General features: G+C 49.7%; 1 protein-coding gene across 1 annotated transcript in view; it reads right to left on the bottom strand.

Annotated features, from left to right (window-relative positions):
* The window catches only part of LOC146201333 (uncharacterized), a 155,791-nt gene extending 149,705 nt beyond the window's left edge, over nt 1–6,086 (bottom strand). The window contains exon 1 of the mRNA XM_084595771.1: nt 5,301–6,086. Coding sequence (XP_084451897.1) covers nt 5,301–5,367 — 67 coding nt within the window. The 5' untranslated portion in view covers nt 5,368–6,086. The remainder of the gene's footprint in view (nt 1–5,300) is intronic.
* Between the last annotated feature and the right edge of the window lie 12,044 nt (nt 6,087–18,130).

Below are 18,130 nucleotides of genomic sequence, written 5' to 3'. Positions count from 1 at the left end.
TCGAAAGACGAAAGTGTGATGATTTTAAACCAAAAAATTGTCGATAGGGTGATTAGTTCAATAATTAGATCAAAAATGTAAATGTAAAATCAAGCAGAAGTCGAAATAGCCGTACAACTAATGTCGACGCCCATGGAAAAGTGGAATCATGCCAACCAGAAGTGGATGTGTTTGATTTAATTAGCCAAATACAAATGTGATAGTTATCTGGAGTGTGTAATGAGTGCCCCTTAATAAAATAAAAATATACAAGTATAAAACCAAGCAAATATAAGTATATAAGAGCTAACAAATGCGAAAATGATTACGCGTATTTAGTAACGTTACACTGATGAGGTTGCTATGGGGACCGCCGCTGGTGACGTCATGGCTCCGATTTGCACTCGTGACGTCATCGACGCCAGGCGGCGCCTCTCTACTTTAAGGAGGAGGTCGTTGGCTGCCACCATGACATCACGTCGCATCCTGGCAACTCGTGACGTCATGATGCCCTGTGGCGCCCCTCTCCTACATCAGTCGCTCTCTCGTCAGCGGCGCTGGATGACGCGGTGTTTAATCGGCCTTTTGCGTTTTCCTGTGGTGCCACCTCGTGCACAACGCCGCAACCAAACTGGCGGGATACTGCGCCGCACGGACACGCTCCTCCGTACGATGAGCTCCGCTGCGGAGCACGTTTTCTTGGCGCACATAATTTTGGTTCTGACGACGATGGCGTGTCCTGGGCAGCACCTGATACCTGGCGGGTATCTAGGGCTAAGTGATGGCTGAGTGTCATGCCCGAGGAATGCACTGAAGCCTACTGACGAACAAATTCAGCGGTAACTCTAGTCGTCCGGCATGCAATGCGATCGTCAGTTGAGTAAGGGCCACCGCTTCAAAGATGAAGGCTACCAACGAAACGTAATATTTCGAAACATTTGTATAAATGGGATATAAGGCAAAAAAAAAAAACACAAAGACCAATGCAACCAGAACCAGGAGTTAGTTTTATGCTATTATTCCGGCCTTTTCTGCACTGAAATTTGAAGTAACCAGAACATCTGCATTAGAGAAGTGTGCTTAGCTACTATTTTTTTTTTCGGGCTTCAGTCGGGCCCACCCAATTTGAGGGCTGGGCAAGTAGTTAAGAATTTCTTTGGGCTCCGCCCAGGCTAATAGTTACGGCCCATGCAGTGCTCTAATCAGCAGTGTAAATGAAAGAAACTGTGCAGTGGGTAATATTTGTGTACTTCTATCCCTTTTCATATGTACTTCATCCCACTTTTGCAAAGTTTCTACATTACTGCAGAATCCACAATTAAATAAAAATGCCAAGTTGAAGTGACTGAATCGTGCCATGCTTCTGTACATTATGCTAATGTCTTAAAAAATGACTTGATAACTCTGAGATGCACTGCTATGACTGCTTCTTGATTGCTGAAGCAGCGGCAACATATTGCCTCGAAACCTTCAAAACTGTATTTGTTGTTTTTTAACAGCCGCCTGCATGCGGCCTTATCGCTGTGATTCTAGCACGCGTATCAATTCTGTATCCAGTGTTTGTTCATGCTCGTTGTCGCGATACGACGCGTTATCATTAGCTATGTCGCGAAAGATGCGCAGAGATCTGTCTCGAAGATTCCGATCACTTGCGTATGTTTCTACAATGTTCCACGTTGCGCTAGCAGCAGTTTGCGACGTTGTCTAGATTGTTCTGAGGAGCCTTTAAATTGAGCGTTGACTAGTGTGACGGGCATTTTTTGTTCGACGATCGAAGAGCCCGTTTGTTGCTATCGCAGCAACCGAGTTGCTTAGTTCTTCTGCGGGCGCAAGTCAGCTCAATAAAGTTTCTTCAGTGCAATCACCGACTCTTCATTTGTGTAATCGACCCTGGTCACCACCACGTGACATCTGGTGGAGGTGCTGACAATATGTGAGAAAAGAAAGTTTAGCAACTATGCTGCAACCACATATCTAACAGTTTCTGAAACAGCCTTCTCGCTCTTCTGAGTCAGCATGTGACACTTAATGTCCATCAAATAATGCAGCAACATCTGTAATCCATCAAGTTTCAATGCATTACAAGCAAATGGTAATGAAACTGAATGTGGATAGTCCAATGCTACATGGAATTTTAATGAACACTCTCAAAGGCAACGAACTTGGTGGTGCTAGGGGACAGCCATCAAGATCTCTAGGGGTGTGACTGAGAACGGTCTTGCAGTCACTCAAGTTCGTAAAAAAAAAACAATATTCGACACCTAGAAACAAGCTTCAAATAATGGCATGTTGATGATAGAAAAGTTTCTTCCATGTTTTGTTTTAAGTCAAATGTTTACTAGATTCTATAGCTTTTAGACGTGTGCACGTTTGTCCCCACAAGCATTGTTCTGGCAGGTGGTAGCTGGTCGCTGACTCCTCTGGTTGCTTTTGTTTTGCTGTCCGACTTGTCGCACGTTGAAAACGGCTTATTGTATTCGCCCGCTTCGCCTCGTTGCTTGAAAAGTTGAATATCGTCGGGATGAAATCAGGGTGCCGCGGTGATATGGAGGGCCTTCCTGCTCATTAAAAAAAGTTTCATTACAGCTTCCACAAATATTTAACCTCAGTACCTAGCTCGTACCTGTTACAAAATGGTTCCCGCACAGTCTTGATGCGCTCGACGGCTCCCAAGGGCGCCCTTGATCGCCCTGCCGACGAACAGCTTTTATTCAAGCTTCGCGGTGAAGACGGTCTCGTGAAGCGCTTGAAAACTGAAGAAAGGCGAGGCCGCTTCCCTTTAAACATTGTGTATCGCAATCAAACGCTACTGAAGTAGTCGGAATCGTCAGGAGCGTCGCACTATCCAACAACGACCACCGAAACAACCGCAGAAATGCAGGCGCCGCGGGCAGCCGCCGGATTGTTTACCTTACCGCCGGAGCCGATCGCGGCGGCCACGAATCCACCAGTCCGCTTCGCGACTACGCCGCTGGGGGTTGGGCGCATGCGCAGTCGCGTCCCGCAAAAGGCCGCTGGGTTGAAGTGTGGAATGTAACGGTGCGGAGAACGTAACCCATAACGCTGGAGAGATAGAGAAAGAAAAGCAGGCAAAGAGCGGCAACGAGTGTCGAGGAGGCGTCACTGCTTTCGCATTCCTCCGATGCAGATTTTATTGCGAAAGCAATACTACGACAGCCAAAGCGAGACCTCGGGTGGCCGCAGTTACGCCGTGAAGAGGCGTTACTACGGTCTCCACAAAAAAATGTCAGCCTGCCATGGCATTTGAATTCACGTTTCCCCTATGCCACGGGCAGGAGCTGCCAACTCGGGTCGCTCCTTTCATATGGGAGGGTGATATCAGAATCAGCCTGCCATTTGAATTCCTTAACCCTAATGCACGTCCATACGGCTTGGTTGAAGCGTTACTTAAATGTGGGTTGGTGGATTACGCTCTCGCATCATGCCCTTAACGGTGTCCTTACACTGATAGGGGAATAATGTAGCATGCAACAGGAGCTTCCGCCGTTGCTTTCGCAATTTGACTAGGGTTAAAATGTGCTAAACCACAACTAATTTATTTGTAGCGAATCTGCGATTTCGCTGTGGCGGTACTGTGAGGAGGCACAGAAGGACCTTAAGCCGTTGCCTAGTAACCGGTGTAGCTGGCGGACGCCACGCCGCAGCAGCCATTTGGCATCACACCGCTTTCTTCATCGTTGCGCTCGGCTTCGCCACCTATGTGGAAGGATTGAAAAGGTGAGCTTGCGTGCGCCGCAACCACAGTTGAGGGGGCAGTACGGACGGCGAGCTAAGCCACAGCCAATTTTTTCTCTTGACTTGTTAAACTATTTTTCTCCTGCTCGAGGAAAGCCCTGGCATTCCGTGACTCACGTGCCGGAACGTGGTCGGTGAGCGATCGTCCTCGGTCATTCCTAATGTTGCGAGCACATTCCAGTACACGTCTGTTCAAACACCTTCTAGTTTGGTCAATATGCTGACTCCCGCATGGCTGTGGGATCGGCCCTATGGCAACTTCGTCCCATGCTACGTACGGCTTATTATCTTTAACAGGACATCTACGCACTTCGTTGCTATGGTCTCCTTGGACGTAAGTAACAACGAAATTATACGTAGTGTGGCCTTAAATCCAATCCCTTTGTCAGGTGGAATAAGCATATTTACGAAACTATTCTTGCCGACATCGTGCTGGCTTTTGCGAGGTAATGAATTGCAAGGCCTTCGAGTAATGTGTTGTAATAGGATGATCACCAATGGCAACAAAATTGTTTCACACGGAAGCCAAGCGTTATAGCAGTGGCCACAAACATTACGGGTGCGGATGAGTTTAGGAAGTTTGCAGGCTCAAGTGGATGCAGCTCGCACAGGAGATGATTCGTTTTGGCTAGCGTGTAGCAATGTCTTGAAACCGCCGCAAATATTCTCCCACATCGTGCATTTAATATTCTATTTTCATTTTCTTTTTTAAACAAGTGTTATCTTGATTGTGCTCTTCTGTGCGCGCGCTCACAGAATGGTAGTGGCAACAGCTCCTGTATATTCGACGTCAAGTTTTTCCCAAAAAAAAGTTACATGTTAGCGGCTGTCCCGTCTACATCTATGTCCGTCCTCGTGTATATTATCTGCGCTATGTTTTCAAGAGCTAGAAAATGTCCGGGTTAGTTGGCGGAATATGGTATTTGTCTTGCAGTGGGTATAGTCGGCCTGATGAAGGTGGTGAATAGGAAGGCGCTAAAATATAATAACTACAGAAATAATCAGGGCTACAAATGTTGACTGACTAGTACACACTTTGTCAGAGTACCTTCCGCATTCCTCTGCAATAAAAGGTTAGGCGTTTCGAAAAGACTAATCGGCATCGCAAGAGGGCGTCGATTCATGGCCAACGAACATAATGCTCGTGAAATACAAATTGTTGGAAGCTTGTGTTCAAGTTGTTCCACGCGTGTCCTCGTCTTCTATGATAGCTTTTTATCGATTATGCATCAGCAATACCAACAAACTATGCTGTCGTACTAACTCCAGCAAAAAACCTTTTGCAGCGGAGCCCCTCCAGCATCGCGTGCGTAGCACGCAGAATTTGATAATGATCAGCCACGGATGCGGACGCAGAAAAGCCATTGCGATCCCTGGTCATTGTTTGAGAAGCTTGCCCCGCCGGGAATCCGCGGTGATTAGAACTACATCAGGCAGCCCTGTAGGCCATCTGTTATTACGCAGCGCTTACAAGGTGCTCCTTACATGCGCTTTGCAAGCCCGTATAACTGGGCCTACAGTCACTCGCGTGCTTTGTCAGGCCATGAATGGAGAAATGGTCTTACCTCGGTCTGCTCGGCTTCCCAAGACGGGCAGGAGGAAGAGGGAGCCGAAGATGATGCGTGCCTTCATCTCTGGTCGCCGCACACTTTTCCAAGAACTGTCCGGAAGGTTGAGTGTCCGTCTTTCGTCTTCCCTCGTGTCGATAATCAGTTGGCAGTCAAGCGAGGAGAGAGGGAGCCGATAAGCAGACTTGGAAAGGGTGTGAGCCAAACGAAGACAAGGTCGCTGATTTCATTTTGGTCCAAGCGAGAAGCAGTGTGACCGCGCAGTGGTTTCTGCACTGTACAGGCGTCGGTTTAGAAACCCCGGGAAGACGGCGCGCAACGCGCTTTTCACCGCGCCTGCCAGAAGTGAGGAAAGGTCCGGAACACGCCGCCGGAGAGCAACCAGCTAGCTAACCACGTTTCACCTCTCTTGCGCATTACGTGTCGTCAGGTCTTGCGTCGCGATTCGTGTTTCCACCTTTCCGCTACCCGAAACCAGGCCCTGCCTGGTTAAGCGGAGAGACGGCGTTGTTGGGAAACCGGACGTATCCGCGTGCATTCGTCCGAGCCGAAAAAGAGCCTCGAGCGGTGCACTGAGTTCGCAAAGACGTCATTGCTCGCGTTGTAACATAATTTACATCCCTCCACGGCGAGGCCTCTAGAATGAAGACATGTGAACCTTTTGTCCTGTTTTTACAGGCCTTCATGCCTCAACTTTGGATCACGCTAAAAGTACGTGTCTTGTTGCCGACAGCTACGACGTTCATCTTTCGCGGCTGCCCGAGTGGGCAGCCACCCAGTGGAACGGACTGGCGCATGCACATTCTGGAACAACTGCGTCAATGTTCACTAACAGCACCGGCTATTTAAGCTCAGTTTTCACCAAGCCTTCACGTGGGCACGGTGAGACCACCAGAACGAAGCCTCACGAAACTTCGGATACTTAAAACGTAATCTTCATGATGCGCCATCTGACACTCGAAAACTAGCTTACCAGACGTTTGTCCGCCCACAGCTTGAATTTGATTCGCCCATTTGGTCACCGCACCAAAAGCATCTAACACACAGTCTTGAATTTATACAGAACCGTGCTACACGCTTCATCGCTCGTGATTATAACCGTCATTCTAGCGTCACTAATATCAAGTTATCGTTATCACTTGCGTCTTTAGAATCACGTCGTACAGTAGCACTTCTTTGCTTATTTCATAAAATGGTTTTCAGTCCTCACAGCCACGCATTACCTTTATCACTGCCATCTCGTACATCCCATCGTCGCCACAATCATAGCAGCTTTGCGCGTATTTTTGGTCGTACTAAAACGTTTAACATGTCTGCCCTTCCGCGTGCCATAAAACATTGGAACAGCCTTCCTGACGGTGTTACTAACACAAGAAATCCTGCCACGTTTCGAGATATGATAACCACGATCCTCACCTAATGTCATGCTTTTATGTGTCCTTACGGAAATTCACTTTTACTACTGGTCTAATACGAACAATTTTTTCAAAAAAAAGAAAAAGAACAAAGCGCTAACGACACGTTCACATGAAAGAAGACACGGACAAGCGCTTGTCCGTGTCTTCTTTCATGTGAATGTGTCTTTAGCGCTTTGTTCTTTTTTTTTTTGAAAAATGCTGCACCAACTAGCCCAACAAAAAGTCCTTCTTAATATGAACAAAATTATGCTCTTTTAAACGCAGTGCCGAATTGTGTTCCTTTCCCTATTGCCACATTTTGAACGTTGTATAGTTATTCTATATTGTATAATAATAACCAATGCATAACTTGTGTTTTTATCTTAAAGGGAGGGACAAAAAGCGGGCAAAAATTTTAAATGTATTCTACTCAGTACTTCTTGCTAGCTATTGTATAACGCTTCTCTCAAATCGTTGTTTTTGCTGTGTTTATAACTTCACGTATGTACTGCCCCACTCACACAATGCTCCCATGTTGAAGGGGCCTGTGAGTAACTTGAATAAATAAATAAATCTGAACCTTTTGTCCTGTTTTTACAGGCCTTCCTGCGTCATGCCTCAACTTTGGATCATGGTAAAAGTACGTGTCTTGTTGCCGACAGCCACGACGTTCATCTTTCGCGGCTGCCTGAGTGGGAAGCCACCCAGTGGAACGGACTGGCGCATGCGCATCCTGGGACAACTGCGTCAATGTTAACGGACAGCATTGGCTATTTAAGCTCAGTTTTCAGCAAGCCTTCACGTGGGCACGGCGAGGCTGCCAGAATGAAGCCATCTGAATCTTTTGTCCTGCTTTTAAATGTTAGTAGATAAATGTTTTATAAGTGGTAATAGGATCATTATTGTTCTGCCGCGTACCACAGTCTGTGTTGATGCTGTACTGGAGTGCATTTCATTACTATTGATGTTAGCTGGAGATGTTCAGCCAAACGCCATACTGTTGAGCAAATGTTCAGTGAAGGGCAGAAAGCGCTTGAGGAGAGCCTACTTAAAGAAAACCAGTTTGCTTTCCCAGCAATTTGAAAAAGTCAATGAAAAGATGCTAGAAATTGAGAGGAAATCATTGAGTATGCGCAAATAAGAAGAAAAACTAGAAGCATTAGTGCATGACCTCGAGGTAATTAACTATCCGCTCACAGCAGCAGAAAATGGTCGAATTGGAATACCGAAGTCGTCGAAATAATATTCTCCTATTCGGAGTACCGGAAACTTATAGTGAATCTACTGATGAACTTAAGAAGAAAGTGATACACGATATTTTTCATGAACGCCTCGATGTGAAAGTTAACACAGTAGAACGCATACAATGCTCGGAAAGAAGGGTGTGGAAAAGGTACGTCCTGTGATCGTTCGGTTCTTCGACTACAATGAAAAGATGAATTTATTTAAGAACTGCCACAATTAAAGGGCAGCTACATTTTTGAATAACATGTTTATTCCGACACAACTTTACAAAACCGAAAGAAGTTCTGGGAAAGTGCACGGGACGAAATAGGACAAAGACGCAAAGATACGGCTTGAGCATGATAGGCTCTTCATTGACAAAGAGGCATTTGTCTGGGATGACGAGTGCCATTGCCGTGTGAGTGTGGAGCGGACGCTTGCGATAGATAATAAAGAAGTATGGCAGTTTAGGACGGAAAAAAAATTTTCAGTGGTAAACATAAATGCACGCAGTCTCTTGAATAGAAATGCTGAACTTGAACACATTATCATGCTTTATCAGCCAGACGTTCTGGCAGTCACAGAAGCGTGGCTGCGCCCTGAAGTAACTGACAGCATGATAATACCTCCTACATATCGAATGATAAGAAATGAACGTGATATGCGTGGTGATGGTGTTGCGCATATTTTTAAAGACGGAATCGAATTTGTTTCTATGAAGGATTGCCCTAACATGGAGAGCATCGTGCAAGATAAAGCTGGGCATCTCGTTCTATGTTATTGCAGTTGTGTACAGAGCCCCTAAGGCTCCTGTCACATTAATCGAATCGTTACGAGACTACATTTTGAATAATGTATCTCCCAAATAAGGCCTAATCATTGCAGGTGATTTCAAATTGCCTAGTGTATCTTGGGAATCTCTTGATTTAGGCACAACTAATGTTAAAAACTGTGAGGCCATGTTAGACATTGCCTTTAAGAATGATCTCACACAATATATTTTTAATCTGCAACAAGGATCGGAGCAAGTGCGGAATCAACATTGAACTTGGTTATTGTAAGCAGTAAAATAATTGAATACGATGTGTCCATTAAGGAAGGGCTTTCTGATCATAACCTTGAGACCACCTGAAAGGGAAGCAAGGCGAACTATTTCTGTAAATGAACTTTCGAAACCCGACGATGTCAGCACTATAGATTGCAGGGAAATGGCCTTGGATTCATTTGATAGGGAAGATGACGTCAATACTTTGTCGGGCCTTCGTTCCTCTGCCGCGGCAATGCAATCATGCAACTAAAACTCGCGCCAACAGCAGGCGCCAAAAACAAACAGTGGAACCTGTGTCCAGTAGAGCGGGAACTTCTATCCCCGCTATTTTAACAGCCACCAATGGTGCATTATCAGGGCGGGCATCCTGGAGGCGGGACGTGGCAACCTGGTGCCCCATCGGAGGCGGCACGGAGACCAGTTTTTTCTCGGCAGCCCACTGGCACCTTCAGGAGCGCCCCGAGAGGGGCTGTCTGCCGGCGCCGGCACCATTCACAGGCCGCAGTGCCGATGACCTGCGCCGCGACGATCCTCTCCGCCCCCTCGCAAAGGAGGCTAATGTCGGCTGGTGCCGGCTTTGTGACACTTGTGTAGTGTCGAAGGCTGCACACGTCGCCAGCACCGGACACCAGGAGCAGCACTGGATCCACGATATTCTGCAATGAGTACTGGAGCATGGGGCACCCAACGACGCCCAGCGTCGTATGCTGGCGGACTTTGCTGTCGGCGCTCTCCGTCGTCAAGACCGCTGTGCACCACTGGCCGCAGACCAGGAAGATTTGCTGGACTTGGACTCTTAATCCTCCCCGAGTGCTCATCTTTTTTTTGTGGCTGTATTGTATTTCTCGTATCCTTTTTTTTTTGTTGTTTACCGCAACACCGGGTGTCGCGTCTTGTGAGGGGGGAGTGTCGGGCCTTCGGTCTTCGGCCGCGGCAATGCAATCATGCACTTAAAACTCGCGCCAACAGCAGACGCGGCAGCACATGCGCGTGAGAGCAAATCCGCGCGTTGGAAGCCGGGATAGTGGTTTCCCGATAAGAAGGCCGCGCGACAGGGGCATAGAGAAAGAGATTGATGAAAAGGGGGCAGGGCTTTTTTTTGCTTCGTCCGGCGTGGGCAACGTTTGGCGGGGCGTACTTGGACGGAGTGTTTTTTCGTCGTGCCGTGTTTGGACGCGGATTCCGGACGTTCGACGTGAGTGGCTGATTCTGCTGTTGTTCCTTTCAACTTTTCTGTTCCGTGAAGATTGTTACTTTCACACTGTCGCGGTTTTTCTTGTTTCTGTCTATCGCAAAAGCAGCGACTTTGTTATTCTCCTTGTGTTTGCCAAAAGTAAAAGCGGTTCGCCCAATTTGGTTTGTGGTTGTCCGTCGTATGGATTATTGCGCCTCGCGGACCCTCCCCCTTTCCGGGGCGAATGCAGTGGCCTTCATCTGGTGCCCAACGTGGGGCCCGATTACACGACCACCATGTTTCTTATGCAGAAGATAAGCCAAACGAGAAATGCGCTTTGCTACTATGTAAGGACTATGCCATCGTGGCGCGAGGGAGGCTGCAAACCCCTTTGCTGCGTCGCTGAGGGGGTGCGTGCGGCGAAGTACTTCCTCACCGACCGTGAACTCCAATCTTCATCTGCCCTTGTTGTATTGGCTGCAATGTTCCAGGTGGGCGAGGTCCAAGTTCTCTGGCCTCCCTCAAACTTCCAGCAAGGCGGCTGGATATGTACTCGGTGAATCAGGAATAACTGGGAGTCGTTGGTTCAGAGTCATGAGCAAGGGCATGTTCAATAGGAAATCGAAGCTCCCGACCAAGAAGTATAGCCGCTGGCGTAAAACCAGTCCACCTGTTTACTGTGGTTCTTGTAGCAAAGGCCATTTCTTGCACACGGGAATCCCAGTCTTTGTGACGGTCTGTGAAAGCAACGAGCATGGTTTTCAGGTTTCGGTTAACCCGTTTTGTTGTGTTAGCCTGAGGGTGGTAGGGAGTAGTCTTTTTATGCTGCACCCCGAGAGCTTTTCAGGTGTCAGCAAATACCCTACCTGTGAAATACGTGGCATTGTCAGTGATAAGCTGCGCCGAAAAGCCGAACCTGGTGAATGCGTCTAGGAGCTTATCCCAGATTACCTTAGAGTCCAGTTTACGCAGCGGGTATATTTCTACCCATTAAGAGAAATGGTCAGTGACCACTAGCAAGTAGCGGTTTCCTTTCACTGATCTAGGATAAGGGCCCATTACGTCACAAGCAACAATTTCCCACGGGTAACGGCTCTCCACGGGTTGCAAGAAGCCCGGTGGTTTCCCTACCCTTGGCTTCGCTGTCTGGCATGTAAAACAAGTACGGACGTATGTCACGACATCCTTTCTCATGCGAGGAAAAGTTGCGACGCGACCCAACTTTTCATACGTTTTCTTGCCATCGCTATGACCTGCAAGGCATGTGTCGTGAAAATACTCTAAAAAGAGCTTACGGAGGCTCTTTGGTATGACAACACGAAATGGAGACTCACCACTGTCCGTGTCGGCAGCGGGTATATACCGTATACGAGAAGTCCATTTAGGCTTCCAAGTAGCAGTCGTAGCTGCCGGCAGGCGCTGTGCTTCCTGCAGGGTTGGTGCTGTTCAGGCCATTTCGTATCTGGATGCACTGAGGACCGCTTCGCGGAGCTTCGAGCAGCTGTTGCCGGGAAAACAGTGCGCCCCATGCATCTGCGGCTTCTGACATAACCAGGACTTGGGGTGCTTGCTCGCCACCTGCGGGTAACGGAGCTCGGAACAGGTCGTCAGCTGCCTTGTTGAAAGTGCCTTTCTTGTATTCCACCCTGTAATTATACTTTTGAAGAGCGAGAACCCAGCAGGCTAGACGGCGAGCTGGGTTTTGCAGCTTCGACAACCAAGATAATGCCTGATGATCGGTCTGAATCGTAAACTCAGCCCCATCCAAATACATGTCGAACTTTTTTAGTGCAAATACAATCGTCAAGCACTCTTTCTCTGTTACAGGGTAATTTCGCTCCGGCGATGAGAGTGTGCGACTTGCAAACACCAAGGGGCAAAGCTTCCCTTAATGCTCCTGAAGCAAAACAGTACCGATTCCATACTCACTTGCATTAGTCTACACTGTAAAGGACCGGTTTAGGTCCGGGAGCCGGAGACGAGCAGTATCGGCAATAGCCGTAGACAGTGCCTGAAACGATCCCTGCTCCTTGTCTGTCCATGACCAACGGGCACCTATCCGTAGAAGCTGATGAAGGGGTCTTGCCAGGTCCGCGCAGTTTGGGATGAAATGGCAGTAGAAACCCACCATACCCAAGAATCGTTGCAGGCTCTTGACTTTTGTTGGGGGTGGAAGCTGCAATATGGCGTGCAGGTTCTCCTCGTCAGGGCGAACTGTGCCCTGTTCAACAATGAAACCAAGCAAGTTGATTGTACGTGAAACCAACTGCACCTTGCGGGGGTTAATGGTGATGCCTGCAGTTATTTTCAAAAGTGCGAAGGCTTGGGAAATGGATGGGCTTCCCTGTACAGCAGGTGTTCTTGCTGTTTCTTCTGCTGTCTTCGCTCGTACCGAGTGGTGTTGGTGACCACCGCTGCGTCCGTGGCTCAGTGACACATTGCGGTGCAGAGATGACGACTTCTCTTCTCGGACTGTACACGTTTATTTACACCTTTCACAACTTAGTATTGTACTGTGATAGTCAGCACTTCAGCCATCAACATGCACCAGTGCGTTGTGCGACGAAGACAAAGAAGAAGTACGCTGGGCTCGCAGTTGCAAGGTCCTCTCCTCACAGCTCTCCATCTGAGAGTCAATAAACGCCCCATTACAATTGGCGGAGGTGCCGGAAACGATCCCATCCAAACTGGAACTGCGAAGCTGTACACTACCCTCCAAAACCGCCATGCAAGACGAGTCCACTTCTACGCTGCCGGCCGTTCCACCCACGATCATGTGTTCTGGCGTCGTGCGCCAGCGTGACCCTTGCCTCTTCAGTGGCACGGCCGACCAAGATGTCGACGACTGGCTGTCATCGTATGAAAGAGTAAGCAGGTACAACAAGTGGGATGACTCATACAAGCTCAGTAACGTCATATTCTATCTGACGGACGTGGCGAACCTCTGGTTTCGCAACCATGAGGCTGACCTGTCATCTTGGTCGACATTTAAAAAGAATTTCGCGGAAGTGTTCGGCCGCCCGGCAGTGCGTAAGCTTCGTGCCGAACAACGTTTGCACGATCGTGTTCAGCGCGCTGATGAGACCTTTACCAGCTACATAGAAGACGTCGTTGATCTCTGCAAACGAGTCGACCCGGCCATGCCGGAAGCGAACAAAATCCGCTACATCCTCGAGGCTATTTCTGAGGACGCCTTCCAGATGCTGGTAGCGAAAGATCCCACCAGCGTTAGTGAACTCGTGAAGCTTTGCCAGAGCTACGACGAGCTCCGCAAGCGGCGCGCTTCGAGGCGCCGCTCCAGTGTGTGCGACGAAGGCGTATCCGCATTAGCCCTGGGTGGTTCGCCAACTTCTGAAGGGAGCCCGCTGAATCAACAGATCAAAGATTTTATTCGTGAAGAGGTCGCACGTCAAATCTCACTCCTTCCCCATTTTCAAGACTCGGGCCGCCTCGTTCCTGAACTGGCTCCATCTTTGGCCCCTAGAATACGCCGTGTCGTACAAGAACACGTCGCTGATGTCTTGCCTTCCAACCCAGTGCTGCCGCCTGTGACGGCACCTCTCACGTATGCCCAAGTAACGGCTAGGCCACCACCTTCGCCCACGTCTGGCTCCTATGTGCAGGTCCCTGCCTACCGTTCACCGCCGCATGCTGAGCCTTCGTTCCAAGCCCCACCCTCAAGGTTCCGCCCACATCCTATGAAACCTTGGCGTACTACGGATAACCTTCCGATTTGCTATGCCTGCGGTCGGCCGGGCCATGTTGCACGCCTTTGTCGCCAGCGCCTCCAACCTTCACAGCCTGACATTCGACTTTACCCGTACGATACCGACTCACGCTCGCAAATGATTCCGCCCGGTTCTCAATTTGTCTCACAAAATCACCAAACCTATGCCACTCGTCGATCACATTCTCCTCGGCGCCGATCGCTTTCTCCAATGCTGCGACGTTCTACTAGCACCGTTGAGGGAAACTAACAGTCGCAGTTCCGGGGGCAAGAACTGCGCTTGTTTCGAATTCCTCAAGTCCTCCGTGTCGTCCCGCTAATGTTATCAAAGTTTCTGTAGAAGGCGCCACAGTTCTCGCTCTCGTCGATACCGGTGCAGCCGTCTCCGTCATCAGTGAAGCGCTCTGCCGTCGAATTCGCAAAGTGACCACTCCGATTTCCGACTTTTCGCTCCGCACCGCCTCATCACAGCACATTTACCCCTCCGCATCTTGCACAGCCCGTGTGCTCATTCAAGACGTTTTATACCCCATCGAGTTTATTGTTCTGCCGAACTGCTCGCATGATATCATCCTCGGATACGATTTTCTATCGACTCATCAAGCCGTTATTGACTGTGCTCGTGCGCAAATTGCCTTCGCCCCACTCTGTGATGCCTCCTTCTGTGATACCCCTCCACGCACTGCAAAACTTCTCGTCGCCCATGACACCGACATTCCTCCGTTCTCTGCTGCCCTCGTACCACTGTCTTGTGAGTGGGTAACTCCTTTGACTGCGATTTTTACACCTTCCGAAGCCGCCTCCAGTCATCCCTGCCTCCTTTTTCCGTTCGCAGTTCTCGAAATACAAGACGGCAAGAGTGCACTTTACGCCTCGAACCCATTTTCTTGCCCAGCAGTCCTGCTCCGTGGCGAATGCATTGGACGTCTTGAAGAGCTTGATCCCGTTCATATCACCACTCTTGCTGACTCAACCCCCTCCTTCGACGTTTGTCTGTGCTCTTACGATGTTGCGACCGTTTCGACGCCCTCCGACGTTTTCCAACATGCTATTGATGCTGATCTTCCACTTGCGCAACGTGATCAACTTGTCGCCCTCTTGCAGAACTTCGCTTCTTCATTCGACCTTCCTCAAACTGACTTGGGCCGCACGTCTGTCGTAGAGCACACCATCGACACCGGCAAAACCGCACCTTTGCGCCAGCGCCCCTATCGTGTGTCGGCTTCGGAGCGCCAAGTAATTGCTGATCATGTGGACGACATGCTCCGTTGTGGTGTCATTCGGCCATCCAACAGTCCCTGGGCGTCTCCAGTTGTGTTGGTACCTAAGAAAGATGGCTCCTTCCGGTTTTGTGTCGACTACCGCCGGCTCAACAAGATCACGCGCAAGGACGTCTATCCCCTGCCACGCATCGATGACGCACTGGACTGCTTGCAGGGCGCCGAGTTTTTCTCCTCGTTGGATTTACGATCTGGCTACTGGCAGGTGCCAATGGATGACGCTGACCGATCTAAAACTGCCTTCATCACACCAGATGGATTATATGAATTCAACGTCATGCCATTTGGGCTTTGCAACGCCCCGGCCACATTTGAACGCCTCATGGACACTGTGCTTCGTGGATTCAAGTGGCGAACCTGTCTTTGCTATCTCGATGATATCGTAGTCTTTTCTAGCGATTTTCAATCCCACCTGCTCCGACTGAAGGACGTTCTCACTTGTCTCGCTACCGCCGGCCTCCAACTGAATCTGAAGAAGTGCCGCTTTGCTGCTCGCCGACTAACTATTCTAGGTCATGTCGTTTCTAAGGATGGCATTCTTCCCGATCCCACCAAACTTCGTGCAGTTGCCGAATTCCCACGCCCAAATTACTGAAGCAGCTACGAAGTTTCATCAGCCTGTGCTCCTACTTTCGCCGCTTCATCTTAAATTTCGCCTCTATTATTGCTCCTCTCATCCAGCTCCTCTCCGGCAGCTCCGACCTCTCCGCATGGACACCTGCTTGTGATGACGCCTTCAACACTTCACGCCGTCTTTTGGTTTCGCCTCCCATCCTCCGCCACTTCGACCCGAATGCGCCAACTGAGATTCACACTGACGCTAGCGGTATTGGGATAGGCGCCGTTCTCACCCAACGCAAACCTGGTATCCGAGACTATGTGGTGGCGTACGCAAGCCGCACCTTGACCAAGGCAGAGTCAAATTATTCTGTTACGGAAAGAGAATGCTTGGCCATTATTTGGGCCATCGGCAATATCCGTCCGTATGTCTATGGCCGCCCATTTTATGTGGTCACTGATCATCACGCTCTGTGCTGGCTGGCGTCCCTCAAGGACCCGTCCGGCCGCCTTGCTCGCTGGGCTCTTCGCCTCCAAGAGTATGACATTCGTGTCATATATCGCTCAGGCCTCAAGCATACTGACGCGGACGCTCTTTCGCGCTCACCGCTGCCTCCCTCTTCGTTGTCTGATGAGATCTGCGCCTACGATTTGTCTTCGCTTGCCACTATCGACATGGCCACGGAACAGCAGCGCGACCCGTGGATATGTACACTTCTGGACTTTCTTTCAAATCACTCTCCAGGTCGTTTGTCTAGGGCGCTTGCCCGCCAAGCTCACCATTTTTCAATTCGTGACAGGCTGCTCTATCGCCGCAATTATCTTCACGACGGAAGAAAGTGGCTTTTAGTCATCCCCCGTCATCTCCGCGCCGAACTTTGTGCTGCTTTCCATACTGATCCCCAGTGCGCCCACGGCGGAATGTTGAAAACCTACACGCGCTTGCGTCTACGCTTCTTCTGGCGTGGAATGTACCGCTTTGTCCGCCATTTTGTCCGCTCTTGCCAGTCTTGCCAACGCCGAAAAACTCCTCTCAAGTCTCCTGCTTCATTGCAGCCGTTGCCCTGTCCTGCCCGTCCGTTTGATCGTGTCGGCATAGATCTATACAGTCCCCTTCCTACAACTTCAGCTGGCAACTGCTGGATTATCGTGGCAGTGGATCATCTGACCCGCTACACTGAGACATCATCACTGCCCTCTGCTTCCGCACGCGACGTGGCTGCCTTTATTCTGAAAAACCTGGTTCTTCGCCATGGTGCCCCTCGCGAATTGCTCAGTGACCTCGGACGCGTTTTCTTATCAGACGCTCTTGAGGCTCTCCTGAAAGAATGCCGCATCATACACCGCACCGCTACCTCGTACAACCCTCAGACGAATGGACTGACAGAACGTTTCAACCGCACTCTCGGTGACATGCTCGCTATGTACGTGAACACCGACCATTCCAATTGGGACCAAGTTCTACCGTTTGTTACTTACGCATATAACACCGCGGCACAGACCACCACTGGATTCTCTCCATTCTTTCTCCTTTACGGGCGCGAGCCACCCTGTACCATGGACACACTTTTTCCCTACCGCCCTGACGTTTCCGAATCTTCCCCGCTATCCGATGCCGTCACATACGCAGAAGAATGCCGTCAGCTCGCCCGCTCTCTCACAACAGAAAATCAGTGGCAACAAAAATACCTCCGTGATACCGGCGAAGCTTCGTCATATCTCCCGAACTCTCTGGTGTGGCTCTGGGTGCCCTCCACAATCCCTGGCCTTTCAAAGAAATTTCTTGCTCGCTACCACGGGCCATATAGGGTCCTCCAGCAAACATCTGCAGTCAACTACGTAGTTGAGCCCGTCACGCCCTCTGCGGACTTGCGTCGCCGTGGTCGTGAAACAGTTCACCTGAACCGATTGAAGCCATTGTATGAGCCCGCCGTGCTTTCCGCGCCATAAGTCGCCAGGATGGCTCCTTTTTTTTACCCGGGGGGAAAATGTACTGTGATAGTCAGCACTTCAGCCATCAAAATGCACCAGTGCGTTGTGCGACGAAGACAAAGAAGAAGTACGCTGGGCTCGCCGTTGCAAGGTCCTCTCCTCACAGCTCTCCATCTGAGAGTCAATAAACGCCCCATTACAGTATTTACAATAATGTCGTCGGGTGCGATATCAAACAGAGGGTTAACTCCAACGGGGTGTACGATCAGAGGTCAGAGGCTAGCAGAATCAGGCCTTGGCCTTCTGCTACACTTTAGGCCGGAGTCCCTTGGGCCCTCCGTCAGCCTAGCCTCCCTCCTCGAACAACCCCACATCCAAACATAGAGGGCTAACTGCAACCGGGTGTACGATCAGAGGTCAGAGGCTAGCAGAATCAGGCCTTGGCCTCCTGCTACACTTTAGGCCGGAGTCCCTTGAGACCTCCGTC

Source organism: Amblyomma maculatum, chromosome 2, assembly GCF_055883805.1.
Source record: "Amblyomma maculatum isolate TAMU_Amacu chromosome 2, ASM5588380v1, whole genome shotgun sequence".
In the NCBI taxonomy this organism is placed as follows: domain Eukaryota; kingdom Metazoa; phylum Arthropoda; class Arachnida; order Ixodida; family Ixodidae; genus Amblyomma; species Amblyomma maculatum.
Note: the sequence above shows the minus strand (reverse complement) of the source record. Positions and strands in the feature narration are given on the sequence as shown.